The 16,655-nt window shown below is 43.3% G+C and overlaps 1 protein-coding gene across 5 annotated transcripts in view; it reads left to right on the top strand.

The window, feature by feature from the left end:
- The window catches only part of nalcn (sodium leak channel, non-selective), a 53,082-nt gene that overhangs the window by 18,831 nt on the left and 17,596 nt on the right, over positions 1-16,655 (top strand). For all 5 annotated transcript variants that reach the window (XM_076031095.1, XM_076031096.1, XM_076031093.1 and 2 more), the window contains 5 exons: positions 2,563-2,694; positions 3,139-3,306; positions 5,579-5,770; positions 6,244-6,381; positions 6,923-6,997. In XM_076031095.1, the coding sequence (XP_075887210.1) occupies positions 2,563-2,694; positions 3,139-3,306; positions 5,579-5,770; positions 6,244-6,381; positions 6,923-6,997 (705 nt within the window). The remainder of the gene's footprint in view (positions 1-2,562; positions 2,695-3,138; positions 3,307-5,578; positions 5,771-6,243; positions 6,382-6,922; positions 6,998-16,655) is intronic.

Raw genomic sequence — 16,655 nt, forward strand, 5'->3', positions numbered from 1 at the left:
CTGAGAAACATCAAACAGCAGCGAAGGGCCATTTTGTCCCCCAGCTGTTGCTGCTAAATTGATTCTGACGTCTCGGGGGCCATGCGGTGTTTGTGCCAAGCCCAGTCGGCTTGGCTGCAATTTTGGGGGACGTAGTGCCGCTTTGTGCGCCCCAGAGATGGGCCGCGTGCATAGCGAGGCTTTAAAGGTTATTCTGTGGCAGATTTCAACGGCAAAACAATGTTTATCCAGATGACAAAGGTTACAAAACACTCGCTGCTTTCCAGGCCCCTCTTCATTTCCCCCCCCAAAACGGACAGAGAATGTGGACGGCGTCAAGACCTTGAGAAAATCATCCGTTTCATGCGCAAAATATGTGCTTTCTGCTCTCTGTCGGCCTGCCTCTATCTCACTGTCGCTCTCTCGCTTTCACACACACACACACACACACACACACACACACACACACACACACACACACACTAGATTCAGCCAAAACACCCATGGGGGAGAGCTTCTGGTTGCTGGAAATGTCAAACTGCTTTGTCATGTCCAATCTAAGTCAGGGAGCACAATTGTGCCGTGTTTGACGCAGGCATGTGTGTAAGTCAAGGCTTCGAGTGTTGTCCTCCTGGGACTTTTATTTCACTGTAGAGTCGTTGCAAGAAGTTAAATCCGTTAATAAAACAAATTGCCTGTGTCTTTAATTCCGAACGCCGAAATGAAAACTCATTGTTATTGTTCAGCCGTAAACAACTTGATGATGGGACAAAATGCTCATCAAAATACGTCACTGAAACTCAATTAAAAATGTTCCTACTAGTCTGAAATATCTTTTAATAGCATGTCTGGGTTATGAAACACAGGGTCACATGACACAGAAGCCATTATAACAAACCTGAAATGGAATGGAAATTTTTGGATTCTGAATGGCAAAATTGTGCATCTTGCCTTTCAGATGTGTTCAAACATTGGTCTCAGCTATGATGTTAACATAATCAACTCAGTGGATATCTGGTCACATGACCGATGCTGAAGGCACCTGTTGCTTATTCACAGCGACTGCACTTCCAAAATAACACTTGATCTGTTCTCAGAAGAAACGTTTTGAAATTTTTCATATTATTCAGTAGACAGTAGACATTGCAATTCAGTTTTAAATACTTGCTTCGCCATTCTTGCACTTATTTCTGTTGCTTCCATGTGAAACCAATGCACCGTCACAAGCACTAAAAGTGCAGGTGAACTTTTGTTTTCGAATGCATTGAATGTAAATTCATTTCCAAACGCATTTTGCGCTTCCATTCGCGAAGCGTAATGCCCAGTTTGTCGCTGCTTTGGGCAACTTTGCACAAAGTATCAGAATTAGATTCATCTGAAAAACAAAGTGAACCGTTTTTTACACTGTGGACCTAAAGTCAGCATTGGTTTGAGGCCAATCCCATGTTTTCCCGCGACGCAAAAAAAAAAAAAGTGTTGGCAAAACCCTCCCCGTCAGTCTACAAGTCTTCCTCTTTTTTTTTTATCACTTTCTCAATCATTTCCTTCGCCGGTCTCGCATGCACCGCGTCTTTTTTTAGGGTGAGCGCTTTCCACCCACTCGCAAGCTGTTTGTTCTGCCACATATATGCAGTTCGGTGCTGTGATCACATCTGTCAGGCTGTTTCAGAGAGGAGCACGCGTCCCCGCTACTCGTCTAAATCAGGACGCTGTGCTTTTTCATCATCCATCCCCCCAGCCCCCACCCCACCCCACCCCCACCCCCCTCACATCCTTTCAGGTGATGATTGTTTTTTATTATGTTGCGCGCGCTTCTTCAAGGCTTTCAGCCCGACGCTGCACAAAGAGAAAAATAGCGAAGATTTGTTAGCCTCTCCCGCCTTGTTTTTTTGTTCCTGAATGCGCTCTGATTCTGCCGCTGAGGTTGACGTATCTCCAGGCAGCCAAAGAAAAGCTCCTGATTGCCTTTGAATTTCCCCACAGTTTAGCTGCGGGCCCGGGTTGCCCAGCTGCTCAGGTTGGCTTCTTTAATTTTTGAAAATGGGAATCTACTGCTGTATCACCGCAGCATGCGTGCTTTTTCAAGATATCTAAAGATATCACATAGGGCTTATTCAGGATTCCGGTATGTACAGTTTGTGCAGGCATAACAATCAGTCAGAAAAGGATTCAAGGATTCAAGGAACTTTATTTGTCATACCATTTCTCAACAGTACGAAATGAGTCCTCAGGTCCCAGTAAAAGATTATATTAGTCATTACTATCATCAGTTTAAAGGCCCAGTGTATAACATTTGCAATGATCTATGAACAAGTATGAAAACAGAAAATATGCATGGATGTTTCTTGGTTCTTTCAAGTCACCAAGCAATAATAACCATAACCTTCACACAGAGCCTTTGACGTCATTGACTGTTAGTCGAGCTCTGTGCCGGTATCCAAGGTGGAAATCAATCCAGGGATTCAGATGATTTCAAATGTGGAATTAAACAGATTTTCCTCGTGTGTTTTGGCTTTGCCATTTTCTGGCCCCGATGTGAGCAATTTGCACTGATTGCAAATGAATCCTGCTCTGTTTCCACAGCAACTAATGCGGTCCTCCGTGTTTCACATGTTCATCCTGAGCATGGTCGCCGTGGACGTCATCGTTGCCGCTAGCAACTATTATAAAGGCGAGAACCACCGCAGGCACTATGACGAGTTTTACCTGGCAGAGGTGAGATCAAATGGTTTTTGTTTTTGTTTTGTTGATCCCTCAACCCCCCACCACACACACTTGAAGATACACAGACCTGTACTGTATTTTTTTTTTTACTGTATTTTGCAAGTGATAATATACTTAAAGCAATGAAAATTGATTTGCAGAATTTGCAAAAGATGAAATACAAATTCCTACCTGCCTCCTTCATGCCTTTCTGAATATGACAGTTAGATGCTTCATTGTACATTTTAATGCTGTTGTGTCTTTTATACTATCTGAATAGCCTTGATGGAGAAAAGGTTATAAAAGCACTCCTATTCTAAATGTGAACCGATACATTGGCTGGATTGCGATGTCTTTTTCTTAAATTGGTTATTGTTTTAGCCGTAAACTCACCCGTAGATCTTACTTTCTTTTCGTCCCGGCATGAATGTCTCTATTTTCTCAATACCTTCCCAGGTTGCTTTTACCGTTTTGTTTGACCTGGAGGCTCTGTTGAAAATCTGGTGCCTGGGCTTCACCGGCTACATCAGCTCCTCCCTGCACAAGTTCGAGTCTCTTCTGGTGGTGGGCACCACTCTGCACATTTACCCTGACCTCTACCACTCACAGTTCACTTACTTTCAGGTATGGACATGCATGAACTCACTGTACGCACTGCCCGAATGTACTTTTTTTTTATTTAACATGACAGCATCGAGCGAAATCAGCCGCACTTCCGAAACCTACAAATCAATTTCTTACTTCTCTTTCTCGATTAAGAGTTCAGATATTTCACTCTTGCTGTTCACTGAAAGGCTATAATTAGTTTTGAATTACTGATATTTGCGGCGCAAATCCAAATTTCAAATTGTGGGTTTCTTTTTTCAATCGAATGAGTAGGTGAAGCTTTGACGTTAGAATCAGTTGCAGTGGTTTGCAGTTTCAGAGTTTCAAACTGTTTTGTGTTTTGGCTGTGGAATTGCAAAGGAATCCAGAAATCACACATCACACCTGTCCTGTCTAAATGTTTAGGAAAACATCTGCTTCGTAAAAAACATTTACTGTATCGCTTTTTATTTGAATGAAAAACATTTCTTATTTCCAAAGCGGAAGAATTTCCTCAATAAACAAAGCAGGCAAGCCATAACCCACTTTGAAAAAATAAAATATCTCTTTCTCTCTTAAAGAAAAGTCTCTCACATCCCTTCTCAAGAAAAGCTGTCCCCCGATTGAGCAGGTGATATTTAATCACGAGTGATTAAACTCAAGACTCTGATAAGACGCAGAGGGTGCCAGATGTTTGAGAAGGGAACAGGCTGCAGAGTCAGAGCTCCTCTCACATCTCCGCGTTCTTTGGCTGAGGTGTTTCACTTCAAAAGCTAACCTTTCTAATTAGCTTTAAGCCAGCACAAATGTCACATGCCTTAGGGCCCTACTAACAGCTCTGAGCTCTGACATAAACAGCACGTCCTTTCATATATATATATATATATATATATATATATATATATATATATATATATATATATATATATATATATATACATATATATATATATATATATATACATATACATATATATATATATACATATATATACATATATATATACATATATATACATATATATATATATATATATATACATATATATATACATATATATACATATATATATATATATATATATATATACATATTTTAAAGCTCGGTCAATGGGATCTATGTCAACTGTTCCCTGCCTGTGTGTCTGGAATCACAATGACTTCTGTAACGGCGCAATTTCAGCACTCCAGTCAATTCGTCTATTCAGGGGGGCGGAATGGCTGTTTGAAATGCAGGATGGGATCTCTTTGACAACAGCATGACACATTATGTAATTCAATTCTGTGAAGCTGCAGCCTTCCTCTTTCTTTTTTTTTTTTGACGGTTTACACACGCTTGCTGTCATCACTGGGAAGTGCACTTCCTTTTCCTGATTGTCTGTTGACTCCATTTACTGAGCCGAATTGAGGAATTTCAATTAATTTCATCTCAGAGATCGGCAGTGACTCGAAAGATTCAAAGTTTGTGGTCCGCTATTATTCTATTATTAATCATTATATATTTGTGCCCTGGTCTAACTGATTCAAAGCTTGTCATCCAACCCACCAGACAAAGTAACCATGCATAGATTATGTGTTCAACGATGAGAGTCATTTGTTTTAGCCTTACTTTGCATAATTTTATGGGAGATGGCGTGCCCATTCTTATATGTCCTTATTTATATGAAAACACTTCCTCGTCACCATTAGATCATCCCATGATTGGCGACCATGGCACCGCTGCTGCTAACCGCTCTCAGGGGATGACTCAAATTCCTTCAGCGGGACTTTTTGTTCTTTCCGTCTTGAGGCAGAGAAAACAACAACAACCCCCCCAAAAAAATGTATAGAAACAGCCATTACGGACTCATTTCTTTTAGTCGACTTCAGATCCTGCGACCGTGTTAAAATAGCCGGTGGGGGGTCACGGTCTGTCGGAGGAGAGGGGTAGTTTCTCTTCATCCCACCTGCCGCCATGCTGTGTGTTATTGCTGCGTTTGAGACCGGCACCCCCCTACCCATTTTTCTCCCTTATTTTGCTCGATATCCTTGGGAATGGCGGAAGAGCGTTTGGCCAAGGGCATCGCAGTGTGCGGCCCGATCGATACCTGCTCTTTGGCTCCGTGATCAAAGCCCGGCAGACACATTACCTTTTGGGGGATTGTTGTCACCGCAAGCAATTTAGGGACTAACCTGCTCACAGAGCTTAGCGTCACTGCACCTCCACATCCAGGCCAAAGCTTTTCTCCTCTTTATCAATGTATAATCATTGTGCTTTTAGCGTATACTTTTTTCACACGGTACATTTTTGTTCTTTTTTTTAACTTTTCAGGTGCTGCGCGTGGTGCGTTTGATTAAGATTTCCCCAGCGCTGGAGGACTTTGTGTATAAGATATTTGGCCCAGGTAAAAAACTGGGCAGCTTGGTGGTCTTCACCGCCAGCCTCCTCATCGTCATGTCAGCCATCAGCCTCCAGATGTTCTGCTTTGTGGAGGACCTCGACCGCTTCACCACATTCCCAAGAGTAAGGCAGCCACTCAGAGTCTTGCCAAAGGTTTTTCTTGATTGAAATGCTTGACATACACCGATACGCTAAAAGTGAACCAGAAGGGTTGTTTTCAAGTTGCATCTGCACGATTTCAGACTTCTAACGTATACATTTAAAGCATTCCATTCTCAGTGGTTATTCAATCAGAGTACCATATTTTCTATTACTTTTGTCATAGCTTTTTGTTTAGTGTGGAGTTTGATTCTTCAGACTCTGAAATCTTGTCCATTTGCAGCCCTCAGTCAATCAATCAACGTTCCTTGGAGGCAAGGAATGGGAAGTGACTGCATTAATTAATTAGCTATATTGTATTTTCCCTACATCTACCAGTGCCAGTGTGTTCGTGTCTTTGCCATTTAATATATATGTCCTACCTGCTGTTTTATCCCTGCTCTTCACCTCTCTAACTCATGCCCGTCGTATCTAACCTTGAGCATTCCTCCTTGCAGGCTTTCATGTCCATGTTCCAGATCTTGACCCAGGAGGGCTGGGTAGATGTCATGGACCAGACCCTCGTGGCTGTTGGTCATATGTGGGCTCCAGTGGTGGCTATTTACTTCATCCTCTACCATCTGTTCGCAACCCTGGTGAGGAACACGCCGTGCTCTTTCAGGGGCACAACTTTAATGGCTATTTATAAACTTGTATGGATTTTCTTTTTGGTTCTGTTGGTTATGAGAATGCGTATTTCCTCAGGTATGTGGCCAAGTTTTTTTCTTTTCAAGGTCAATGAAGGCAGGTAATTTTAGGGCAGAAAAGGAAATACACTGATTGTTTTCTATAGCTCCCCCAGTCTCTCACAAGTCTCTCAAGTGGTGTATTTAATCAACAGCTAATCAGACTTGCGGGCAAAAGAGTTGCTGACATTTCCGTGTTTAGCCATCTTATATTAGCAGACATCCGACAGCCCAGTCAGTCTGTGGATGACTCAGACCTCAGCTCAGACAGGCAGAATGTCTTCCGAGCAGGATGAGCGTTAAAATCAAATTCGGCTCAGGCTCTCAGGCGCACAATGTAATTTTGAAAAGGTGCCATTTCCGTTGGCGCTCTTGACATTAACGTGATTGCATGTGTGTTTTTTTTTTAAACAGCACACAGTCTCACGCGCGTCCTCGTGTTGCATTTCAGATCCTGCTGAGTCTTTTCGTTGCCGTCATCTTGGACAATCTGGAGTTGGATGAAGACTTGAAGAAGCTCAAACAGGTAGGAGGTCGACGTAGATTCCGTATTCTGAAAACCCGAAACAATTATTTAAAAAGAATTAAAAAAAGAAGAATTAAAAAAAAAAAAATGTACACGTGCTGTCAGTGTTGTAAGTGAAGAGAAATATCCTGGCAAAGTGAGTGAGTCGAGAGTTCACATCATTTCGAATTCTCAAGTACCCTGTTTTTCTCAGAAAAAAAACTTCTAAATTGAAATAGGCTATTTTAAGGTAGCCCACAAGGGGAAAGTTTTTCTAATCTGAAAAGGACTATGTTGCGAGGAAGCATTTCAATGTGTAATGAAAATGAATGCAGATGTGAACAGTGTTTTTCTTATCTTTTCTCTTCCTCCGTCTGCAAAGCTGCAGTGTTTCCCAACTTTTCGCAACAAATTGTGGAACTATGAGTGTTTGGCTCTCGCTAACTCGAGACAGAAAGAGTGCTGTGTTGTGTTGTTGTGTTTGCTGTAAATCCTCACGTTTCCAAATGTGCTGTTTAGATGCCCAGTCAATGCTAAGAAGAAAAAAAAAAAACAATCGTTTAAAGGGTCACATGGCTCGACTGGAAAATTGGCCTAATTTATAAAACCCAGGCTACATTAGCTGTTAATAGGACTGTGTTTCTGTCACGTACGGAACGGCAGCGTGACATTATTGCACTTTTAAATGTCCCGAATGTGTATTTTTATTTTTTTATTTATTTTTTTTTAATAGCGTAACGCTCTAAATGTCTTCACGTCTTCTGTTCGGGGTTCTCCTCTGGAGGGTTGCTTATGTCGGCAATTACCCTGCTTAAAAAGAAAATCCTCGGCGTGGCAAACGGCGGCGCCTCCAAACAAGGCCTCCTCCACCGTTGAGCATTGCTCAACGGGGCGCAGCTTTTAACGAGCCATCGCTGTCTTCCCATGCAAATGAAGCGCCGTGGCAGATCGTTTCGCCAAAGGAAATTGCGTTGTCAGAGACGGAGGGAGCCCAGGTTTTAAAGCTATTAAAAGTTTTTTTGTTTGACGGCGCGCATTCTAAACTATATAAGGCGGGGGCGCGGCGACCCGCGTGCGCACATACTGTACAATATCCGCGGCGTTCCGCTCATGTCTGGCTGACAGCCCTCAGCTTGCGCCGGGCAGGTTATTTCCCCACCCAGAGCTGAGTGATTAGGCGCAGCGACTGTAAAATTGCCTATTTTACAGGTGCTTCAATCATGGATACGGAGACTGAGTATAAATAGGCGGTAGATGGTGATCACCCTCCCGCGTGAGGGGCCCCGTGCAAACACTCGTCACGTGCCCAACGACGCGGCCGGCCTCGTCTCAAAGAAATACACATGTGGGCTTTTGCTTGAGGATGTGCCAATTACGCCGCGTGCGATTAATCATCCTCGGCCGCCTGCTTGATGAATGACTCCATTGAGCTGCTTCTGTTTTATCGGCTCTCTTTGTTTACGCCGGGCTCTTTCAATGCAACCGCTCTGCAAGAGACGGATTTCATCCCAAACTGGGGGACGATTCCTCTCATATATATATTGCAGAATTTTCGAGTCAGTTTGCGCTTTCAGTTTTATTTATTTATTTATTTTTTTTAGTATTGTCTGTGGAGACGTTTCTTTCTCTTTTTTTCCTTTTCTTTCGCTGGCTATATCTCCCATGGTCCCACCCTCACATGACACGCTGTCAAAGATGTCACATGCAAAACTCGGTGAAACATGTTTCCGGCTTGCACACATGAAAGACTCGGTACATGTGAGAGATCGGCTGTTTTGATTCTGTTTGCGCCAGCCCCGGCGCCCCGGCGTGCGCTCTGGCTTGACGTGTCAAAACAGTCCAAAGATTCACATGTGCAGTGTGTGATAAAGTCACGCCGCGCCGGGCAGTTTTGCATAACAATGGGATGAATCGTAAGGGTAATGGAGTAATTCTTCTGATTGTTGTGCGGCAGTTGCAGCGCTAGCCAAATGCCATTACATGCACTAACATTTTGAGGGCAAACTTTTCTCTAAATTTACTCTATTAGTTCCCCTGAAGCCTCCAAGTCAGGCATGAGCAAACTACAGCCCAGGGACCATATGCGGCCGGTTAAGATTTTTTATCCGGCCCGCCAAACTTGAATACATTTTTTAATTGTAAGTAAGTCATAAATTAGCTATATTTCATCCATTTTTTCAGACTTTTAAGAGCTAAACACTTCCAAGACACATTTTGTTGGAACTTTGCTTTGGTTCATTTTCAATTGACATTAAAACACATGTTTTCGACATATAGATACATTTTTTCCTCTATGAAGTGGGTCAGCTAAACACTCCATCCATCTGCTGCTGCTCCGGCCCCTCTAGTCACATTATGGAACCCATAGTGGCCCACCAGTCAAAAAATTGGCCCAATTCTGCTCTAAGTCCTTCACTTTGTAGAAAGTGCACCGTTCTGGAAATCATCCCCTGGTGGTGTTACAAAAGGGACTGACGCCTCTCCCAAGTCATGGTTGCGGCAACATCCTCCGCTAAATGTTTGTTCCTCTTGCAAACATGTGGAGGTTCCAAAAAATCAATGCTTGTCTTCAACAAGGAAGCAGCATATGTCTTGAGGGGGCAAAAGAAGAGCACAGAATCAGGTTCTGCTTTCCTCCAGCTTGGCTAACGATGCACCCTCCCACACCCACCCTCAACTTTCTGCAGTTTTAACGGCGGAGCGGCAGCTGTGCACCTCATCTTTGTTCAGTCCCTCCCACACGTCGCTTTCTGAAGCCCCCGCAGTCTGCACAAAGCTCTGCATTGACTGTTTAATTACGCCACCTGAAAAATGCCTTTTATGTTTGTGAGCGCGAGGGGCCCGTTTTTCACTGGGCACATCACCAGAGGGATTCAAATCGGTCAGAGTTTTACAGGCGGCAAAAATGTTAATTACTGTGTAAAGGAAATTCTTTTGTCAACAATCAAATCCAGCTTGCCAGGCCTCCCTGCAGCCGCCTCCTGTGCGTCTCAACAATGTTGTTTCATCAGACAAAGGTTTTTATACCGATGGATTTTGGTGATTTCAACCAACTTTAAATTACTTTCTATCGGCAGCATGTAGAACATAGTTGAGTAAGTAAATTAAAAGATCAAGCAAGGGAAGGATTAAGAAAGGATTATCTCCTTCATTTATAACTGACTGTTGAGTTTTGTGAAATTTCATCAAATAGATTTTAAATTTTAATTTCCACATAATTGTCAAATCTTTAAGGAAAAACCTTGCAGAGCCAGGACAAGCACAAAGGCTCTTGCACCACTAATGCAGCCTGACTAAAATATGCCAACTCTGGAAAATACGTCTGGAAATACGCTTGTGGATGCTAATGTTAGCTAGCGTGCTAATGCCATTCATACAGGCACCCAGTATCCAAGATGGCGGACAATTAATTTCAATGAAGTTGCTCACCCAGCGCATACGCCGAAAAAGTTTTTGACTTCCGCATTAATGGGCCCATTGAGCATGCACAGTAGTGTACACTTCACATCGTGCCTCTGTAACTCACGTGATCTATTTGGCCAATCAAAACGATTCTGGAGAACGTCACTTACACAACACATCAGGACGCAGCCAATCAGAACGAGCTGAGACACAGCACGTTGTTGACGACGTTGTGACGTCACGCTGGGAATAAACTGTTTTCTGGTAATTTTCTGGCCTTTATAATTTTTTTTAAATGACTAAAAGACCATAACTGAAAAATCTACAATAGAAAGATTTGCTATGAACTGCGTTTCAGGTCACAGTCGTCCTGTCAGACGTTTTAAAAGGCGCTTATTTTTCATGGGATTTTTTTTAGTGGCCACTGGGAAAAACCATGCGCCGCCATATTGCCAGTCCGGTATCCAGTTCTTATAATACATTCATGCATTTACACCACTGCTGTTGTGTCACCGATATGGGAGTTATTATCTGTGAGAAGTTTCTTCATTCCACAAGCCTTCCACCTTCCAGTTTGCCAATGCAACACCAAATTTATGTTTTATTAGTACTTTGCACACTTGAATTAAGATTTTTTTAGTGTTGAGTAAAGAAGTGCACAATTTGGGACTCACCTTGAGATGTAATCAGTAGCAGCCATTGCTGTGATATCAGGATGATTTCTAAGTCTCGTGGCAGTTGAGAGCGTGATGAATTATCGGCTATTACAAAGTCTCTGTAATTGTAAAGTACTGAAATTACAATCACCAACTGTTTATTTGCACCCAAAATCACACACACCGACTCGCACGCAACGCACTCGCGCACGGGCGAAAAACTTTCAGAAGTGTCGCCGATAATTACGGAGGACGTAACCAACCATTTAATGCAGACGCGCGTGCGCTCACAAACAAGCGCCTCGCACACGCGCTAACAATCCGACGGATGCGGGCATCGCTGCCTCGCTCCACTCATCACCGTTGATTGGAATAATTCGTTTACCGCGTGAAATTAGTTTTGCCCGATATTTTTAACGAGATGAAGGCCGGGACGGGCGGCTGAGAGACAGCGGCGGAAAGCGCGAGTGAAGGCAGGAAGTGAACCTGCTCACAAAACGCACCTGCGGTATGAATTTTCTGCCTTTCTGTTCAGTTCTGAGCGCGCCCAAGGCGTTTCATTTCCCCTGTTTGAGGGACAAAAACAGGTTGCTAGCAGTTTATCATTCGAGAGAGGAATTTACCTTTCGGGCACGGTTCCTCACGTGTCCTCGTGCTACCCCGTAGCAGGTCAGTGGGTTTTATGATAGAAGAGACTGACATTCCAGCGGCATCGAACGAATCATTCATGCCCGCAGAGCATGCAAGTGTCTGCAGAACCAGGGGAAGGAGTCGGGGACGGGGGACGCTCTATCCAGCGGTGGTAAATACGAAGCAAATAGCAGAAGGTGTTTACCCCTCTGGCCAGAGAAGATGAGGACGGCAATAATGATAATGTGGGTCGCTACTGTTTTGTTTGTCCACTATTGGTGTTGATAAATTGCGTTTGCGTGCCTCGAAATACCCCCACCGTGTGTGTTTGCGCACGTCTTGCAACAACACGTCCCGAGGCAAGGCACAGGTCCCGGCAAAACACATTCTGGAGAATATAAAAATTTCAGCAAGATCGTGGCAGTAAAATGCAACACAGAGCCTAAAAGTTATTACTGCGTCTTCTCCCTTTATCCCCACCATACAAAGCACAATTTATCTGCCCACTGTTCGCCAAAAACGTGTAATAAAGACCCCAGAGAAGAGTGAGTTACATACTTCACTCACTCATCTTTTCGTTTAAATCAGCCAGACCTTTTCCATGTTCGTGACAATCCCCTCAACCCGCATACTTGCTGAAGATCCAACAAAGTGTCATTTTCAGCAGGTGACTTTAATGGTGACTGTTTGACTAATCTGTAGAGGCTAGAAGCCCCAAATTTGACGTGGCTGTGTCTTGAGGGATCCCGATGAACCTGCAAGTGGCCCCGTGTCTCTAGGACAAAGTTGACTTTTGACCCCATAGACTTGCATGGCATTAGGGTTTGTGATAAGGCTGGAATTAGGGTTAGGGTTACTGCTTGAATTAGGGTTAGGGTTTCGGGGTTCCTCATGGGCTAGAAGCCCCAAATTTGACATGGCTGTGTTTTGAGGGATCCCGATGAACCTGCAAGTGGCCCCATGTCTCTAGGACAAAGTTGACTTTTGACCCCATAGACTTGCATGGCATTTGGATTAAAAAGAAATTCTACTTGAGTTCTGAAAATGAGTATAATATTGAACCTTTAAAGATTTATTCTGTCAGGCAGGCTTTCAGTGAATCATGAATATGCTATAGAGACTTTAAGAGGAAAAAAAATGCTCCTTACTACATAGTACATGTATGATTATCGAATTTCAGTTTGCTGGAAGGATTGCAGGGAAAACAGATCCTCACCTGGTGATAGTGGAGTTGCTTTGGAACGCGGTCTTTTAAACTGCAGTGAAGCAGTGTACACTTTATCCTCCTCACCCGCTGTGGTGAAGCCCGACACAGAAAAAGCCCTCAGGAAAGATCTTGCTCTGCACAACAGAATAATTGCTGTGATAAATATCATATTCCACGATTATCTGACCTTGTTAGGTCCTGTTTAAAAAAACAAAACAAAAAAAAAAAAACATGGGCGGCTTGTAATTTTCACCACCTCACCACACTGCCATCTAGTGCAAAGCCTGCCTGCGCAGCGATCGGATCACTATTCATTGTTGGTTTCAGGGATTTATGAGCGTACCAGGGAAACGTGTTCCTTTAATTACCGTCTTCTCCTTTGGATATTTTCATCTGCTGGTTATTAATGTCTTCATCTTTGCACATTACAAATATACAGTATTATGAATCTTGCGCGTGAGGCCAACATCCAGACGGAAAACACTGTTGGGGAGTTCCACAACACACTGCTGCTGGTGTGTGTGTATGTATGTGTGTGTGTGTGTGTGTGTCAGGTTCAAGATGTGACTCAGACAGACGTGAAATGTGTTCCAGCAGAAAACTAAAGGTGACATTTCGTAGATAAGAGCATCGTTTTGGGACTGTCCACTGGCTGCTCTCCTCCTCTCCCTCCGTTTCCTCTTTTTTTGTCTCTTGCGTCAGCCGCCACCCTCCCAAAATAAAGGAAGGGAAAAAATAAAAAACCTACCCCAGGTCTATTAAATCAAACCAATGGCGGTCAGGCTTTTAGTTTAATTCATAAGTATTCAAATCCTCGGTAAGAAGCCGTAATACAATTGCTCCAAGGTGTACTTGATCAAACTAAAAATCCACTTAGCAGGATGAGCCGGTCCGTCCTGAGCGCCTTCCAAAAATATGTAATTATGGACCAAGACGTCACCTGCAGCGCACACGGGCAGGCGTATCGAGTTTGGGAAACGACGCAGGTGGAGGACACGGAGCAAACGCTCCCGTCGCAGCGGTGGAACGGTGACAACTCATCCCCCAAAGCCCAGTCCTACCCAGAGCAAACGTCCCCGTCTCTTTTCTTTCTTCCCTCCAGTTGCCACCCTCCCCCCCCACCCCCCCCCCCCGCCCCGGTCTTCGCCCGCTCCGTGTCACTCAGCCGCCTCCTTCTTTTGCCTCCTGTCTGATGTCTCGCAGCCAATGCCAGATCACACTCTGCTCGGCTGACAAATAGGGAACAAGAGAGACGGGCGAAACGAGACCGGCGACTGCGCGCTGTCTCTGCCGCCATGCTTTTGACAGGACTTACAGTGGGGGCAGTAATCTGATTACTTCTGTCACATCACACGCAGGCGTACACACACACGCGCGCCCGTATAAATAGTCCAGCCCATCCATGAGTAATTATCCAAACAACACCATGAATCTCCAGAAAACAGCACATTTAACCGTTTGTTTGCAGCCTCCTGCAAAAAATTCTCTTGCTTTTAACCTTTTGCTAACAGTGATGTTTTTAGTCCAAGAAAGACAACAGCACCATTTGTGAAATTGCCAAGTCCTGATTTCTAGAACTTCCTGAAAAGAAACCTGTGAAAGAAGAATTTTTTTTTTTTTTTTTCATTTTTGATGAGTTCTTTGACAGGCTGGAGACATAGCGTATATGAGTGGATTTTGAGTAATAAATGTCCTTCAAATTTTTTTAGAAAACATATTATTTAAGCAATTGAAGTGGCAACGTTAGAATCCGATAATTGCATTCAACATTTAAAAATTTTGATTTACAGTTTTGCTGTATATATTTATATACTTTTTTCAAGTTATTGCGCCATCGTCGGTCAAAATTAAATTAAAATTCTCTAATTTCCATTTGCACAGTTAACCATTCTAAACAATAACATGCATTTTAGCATTTCAAATATTGAATGCAGCGGGATAAGCGGGGAGAGATGAAGAATTTTTACTATAAATAAATAGCGTGAACAACAACGCCATCAGACTGAATAATATCCAGACAAGACGACAAAGACAAGAGATGTATCCTAAAGCTCATGCGTAAATGATTATTGGATATTAAGGCCGTGGGTATAAATGGGATCTACAGTTGTTTTGGCTGATGAGAGTAGCTATTATTGGTTTACAGCCCATGTGGCTTTACAGCGGCTCCACATCACGGCTCATTACCCGGCTAATGAAAGGAGAGGGTGACCCTGCTAACTCGCTCTCGGCTCTCCCACCCCTGGGTGTTACAGTTGAACTGGCTGCAGTCCTTGGGAACCCTACGCAGACGCGGAGTGCAAATAGGTTGCCAGTGCAACGTGGATGAAACATGCTTAAGGTTTCCACGGGCAAACACGCAATGAATGTGTCGAAAATAACTCAGGAAAGGGCTGAATGATGGATTCAATAGAGCTTGTATTCTATACATTGTCCCTTATATTTCTTCCTGCATCAGTGGACATAGGTGAGTGTCTGACATCATCAGCCGCACCACAGAATGATAAAATGGAATAAATAGTGATCTTTGTTCACCAATCTGCTTTAGCTATAATCTTTGTGCGAGCCGTCCTATATTAATTTTATTTTTTTCACTCAAAGCCACTGAATTTGGATGGATCTGTATGGCGTCAATATAATTTATTTGGACACTTTTATTATATGCACTCACTTCCTAGGTCTAGGTTACGTGTTTGTTTGTGTGCAGCAGTGGTGTAGGCCGGAATTGTGTTTTGGGGTGGGCTTCAGCAGTTCTACTTTAATCAGATGACAGTTGCCAATGTGGGCGCCACTGGCCCCCGGCACAGCCATTCTTGCAGCAGTGTGCATGGTGTTTGGATGTGCGTTCTCACTGATGGGACTTAGAAACTGCACTGAGGTGAGGTAGTTACAGTAGTTCCTCACGCTGAGCCCACGTGCTGATGCCTTTTCAGCTGTTCACCTGCTTCGAGACAGTAAACCAGTGTTAGGCAGGCTAGATTTAAAAAAATAGATAAATAAATAAAAAAAAGTCAATTGTATTGTAAGTTTAACTTATTTTAATCATATTGTTTTTCAAAACTAAACTCAAAGAAAAGTAATTTTAACAACAAAGTAAAGGATCGGCAGATGTTCTTAGTTTACGAGTAAAGGTAAGACTATGCGTAGCACAGATTATTTTCACATGCGCTATGTGCTGTGCTAGCCCTCAGATGAAATTTGGCATGGCAACATTTTCTTACACACACACACACATGCACCCAGCTACTGTCTGGGTTTAGCTGCTGATGTCTGAATGGCAAAACGCCGCTGACTTGTGTGCGTCCACCCACGGGCGCTCCGCGAGTGTGTGTGGGCAGCAGCAGCTCCGTAGGCGAGTGTTCAGCGCTTTCCTGTTGTTCCACTGGCCACTTTTCACACATATTTATTTTCTGTGTTTGCATGCCTCGGAGGCTGCGTCTCAGAGCCTGAAAGCTAAATGAGTGTTTACAGGCAAATAGCGGGCGCTTTTTAGTCCAAAACGCTTCGGTGACCAGGATGGAAAGAATTTTTTTTTTTTTTTTTTCAATGCCTCTGTTACCGCCTGATTCCCAAGTTGTTTGTGCACATCAGTCGGTTATTATATGGAATTGTTATGGTGAAAAGGCCATTCTCAGTTTGTTCTCTTGCATCTTAGTTTGAAGTCAAATATCCCTCACATCGGCTCCAACATTCACCTTTAGAGTCAACTTGCTACATTTGGCAGCTTAATTCACGGTGACTTCCAAAAGTGATTTTGTTCCTTTTAGGTAAAATTGTTTTGCAG

The sequence above is a fragment of the Nelusetta ayraudi genome, unplaced genomic scaffold, assembly GCF_046127955.1.
Source record: "Nelusetta ayraudi isolate G7.1 ecotype Tasmania unplaced genomic scaffold, CSIRO-AGI_Nayr_v1 ptg000031l, whole genome shotgun sequence".
In the NCBI taxonomy this organism is placed as follows: Eukaryota; Metazoa; Chordata; class Actinopteri; order Tetraodontiformes; family Monacanthidae; genus Nelusetta; species Nelusetta ayraudi.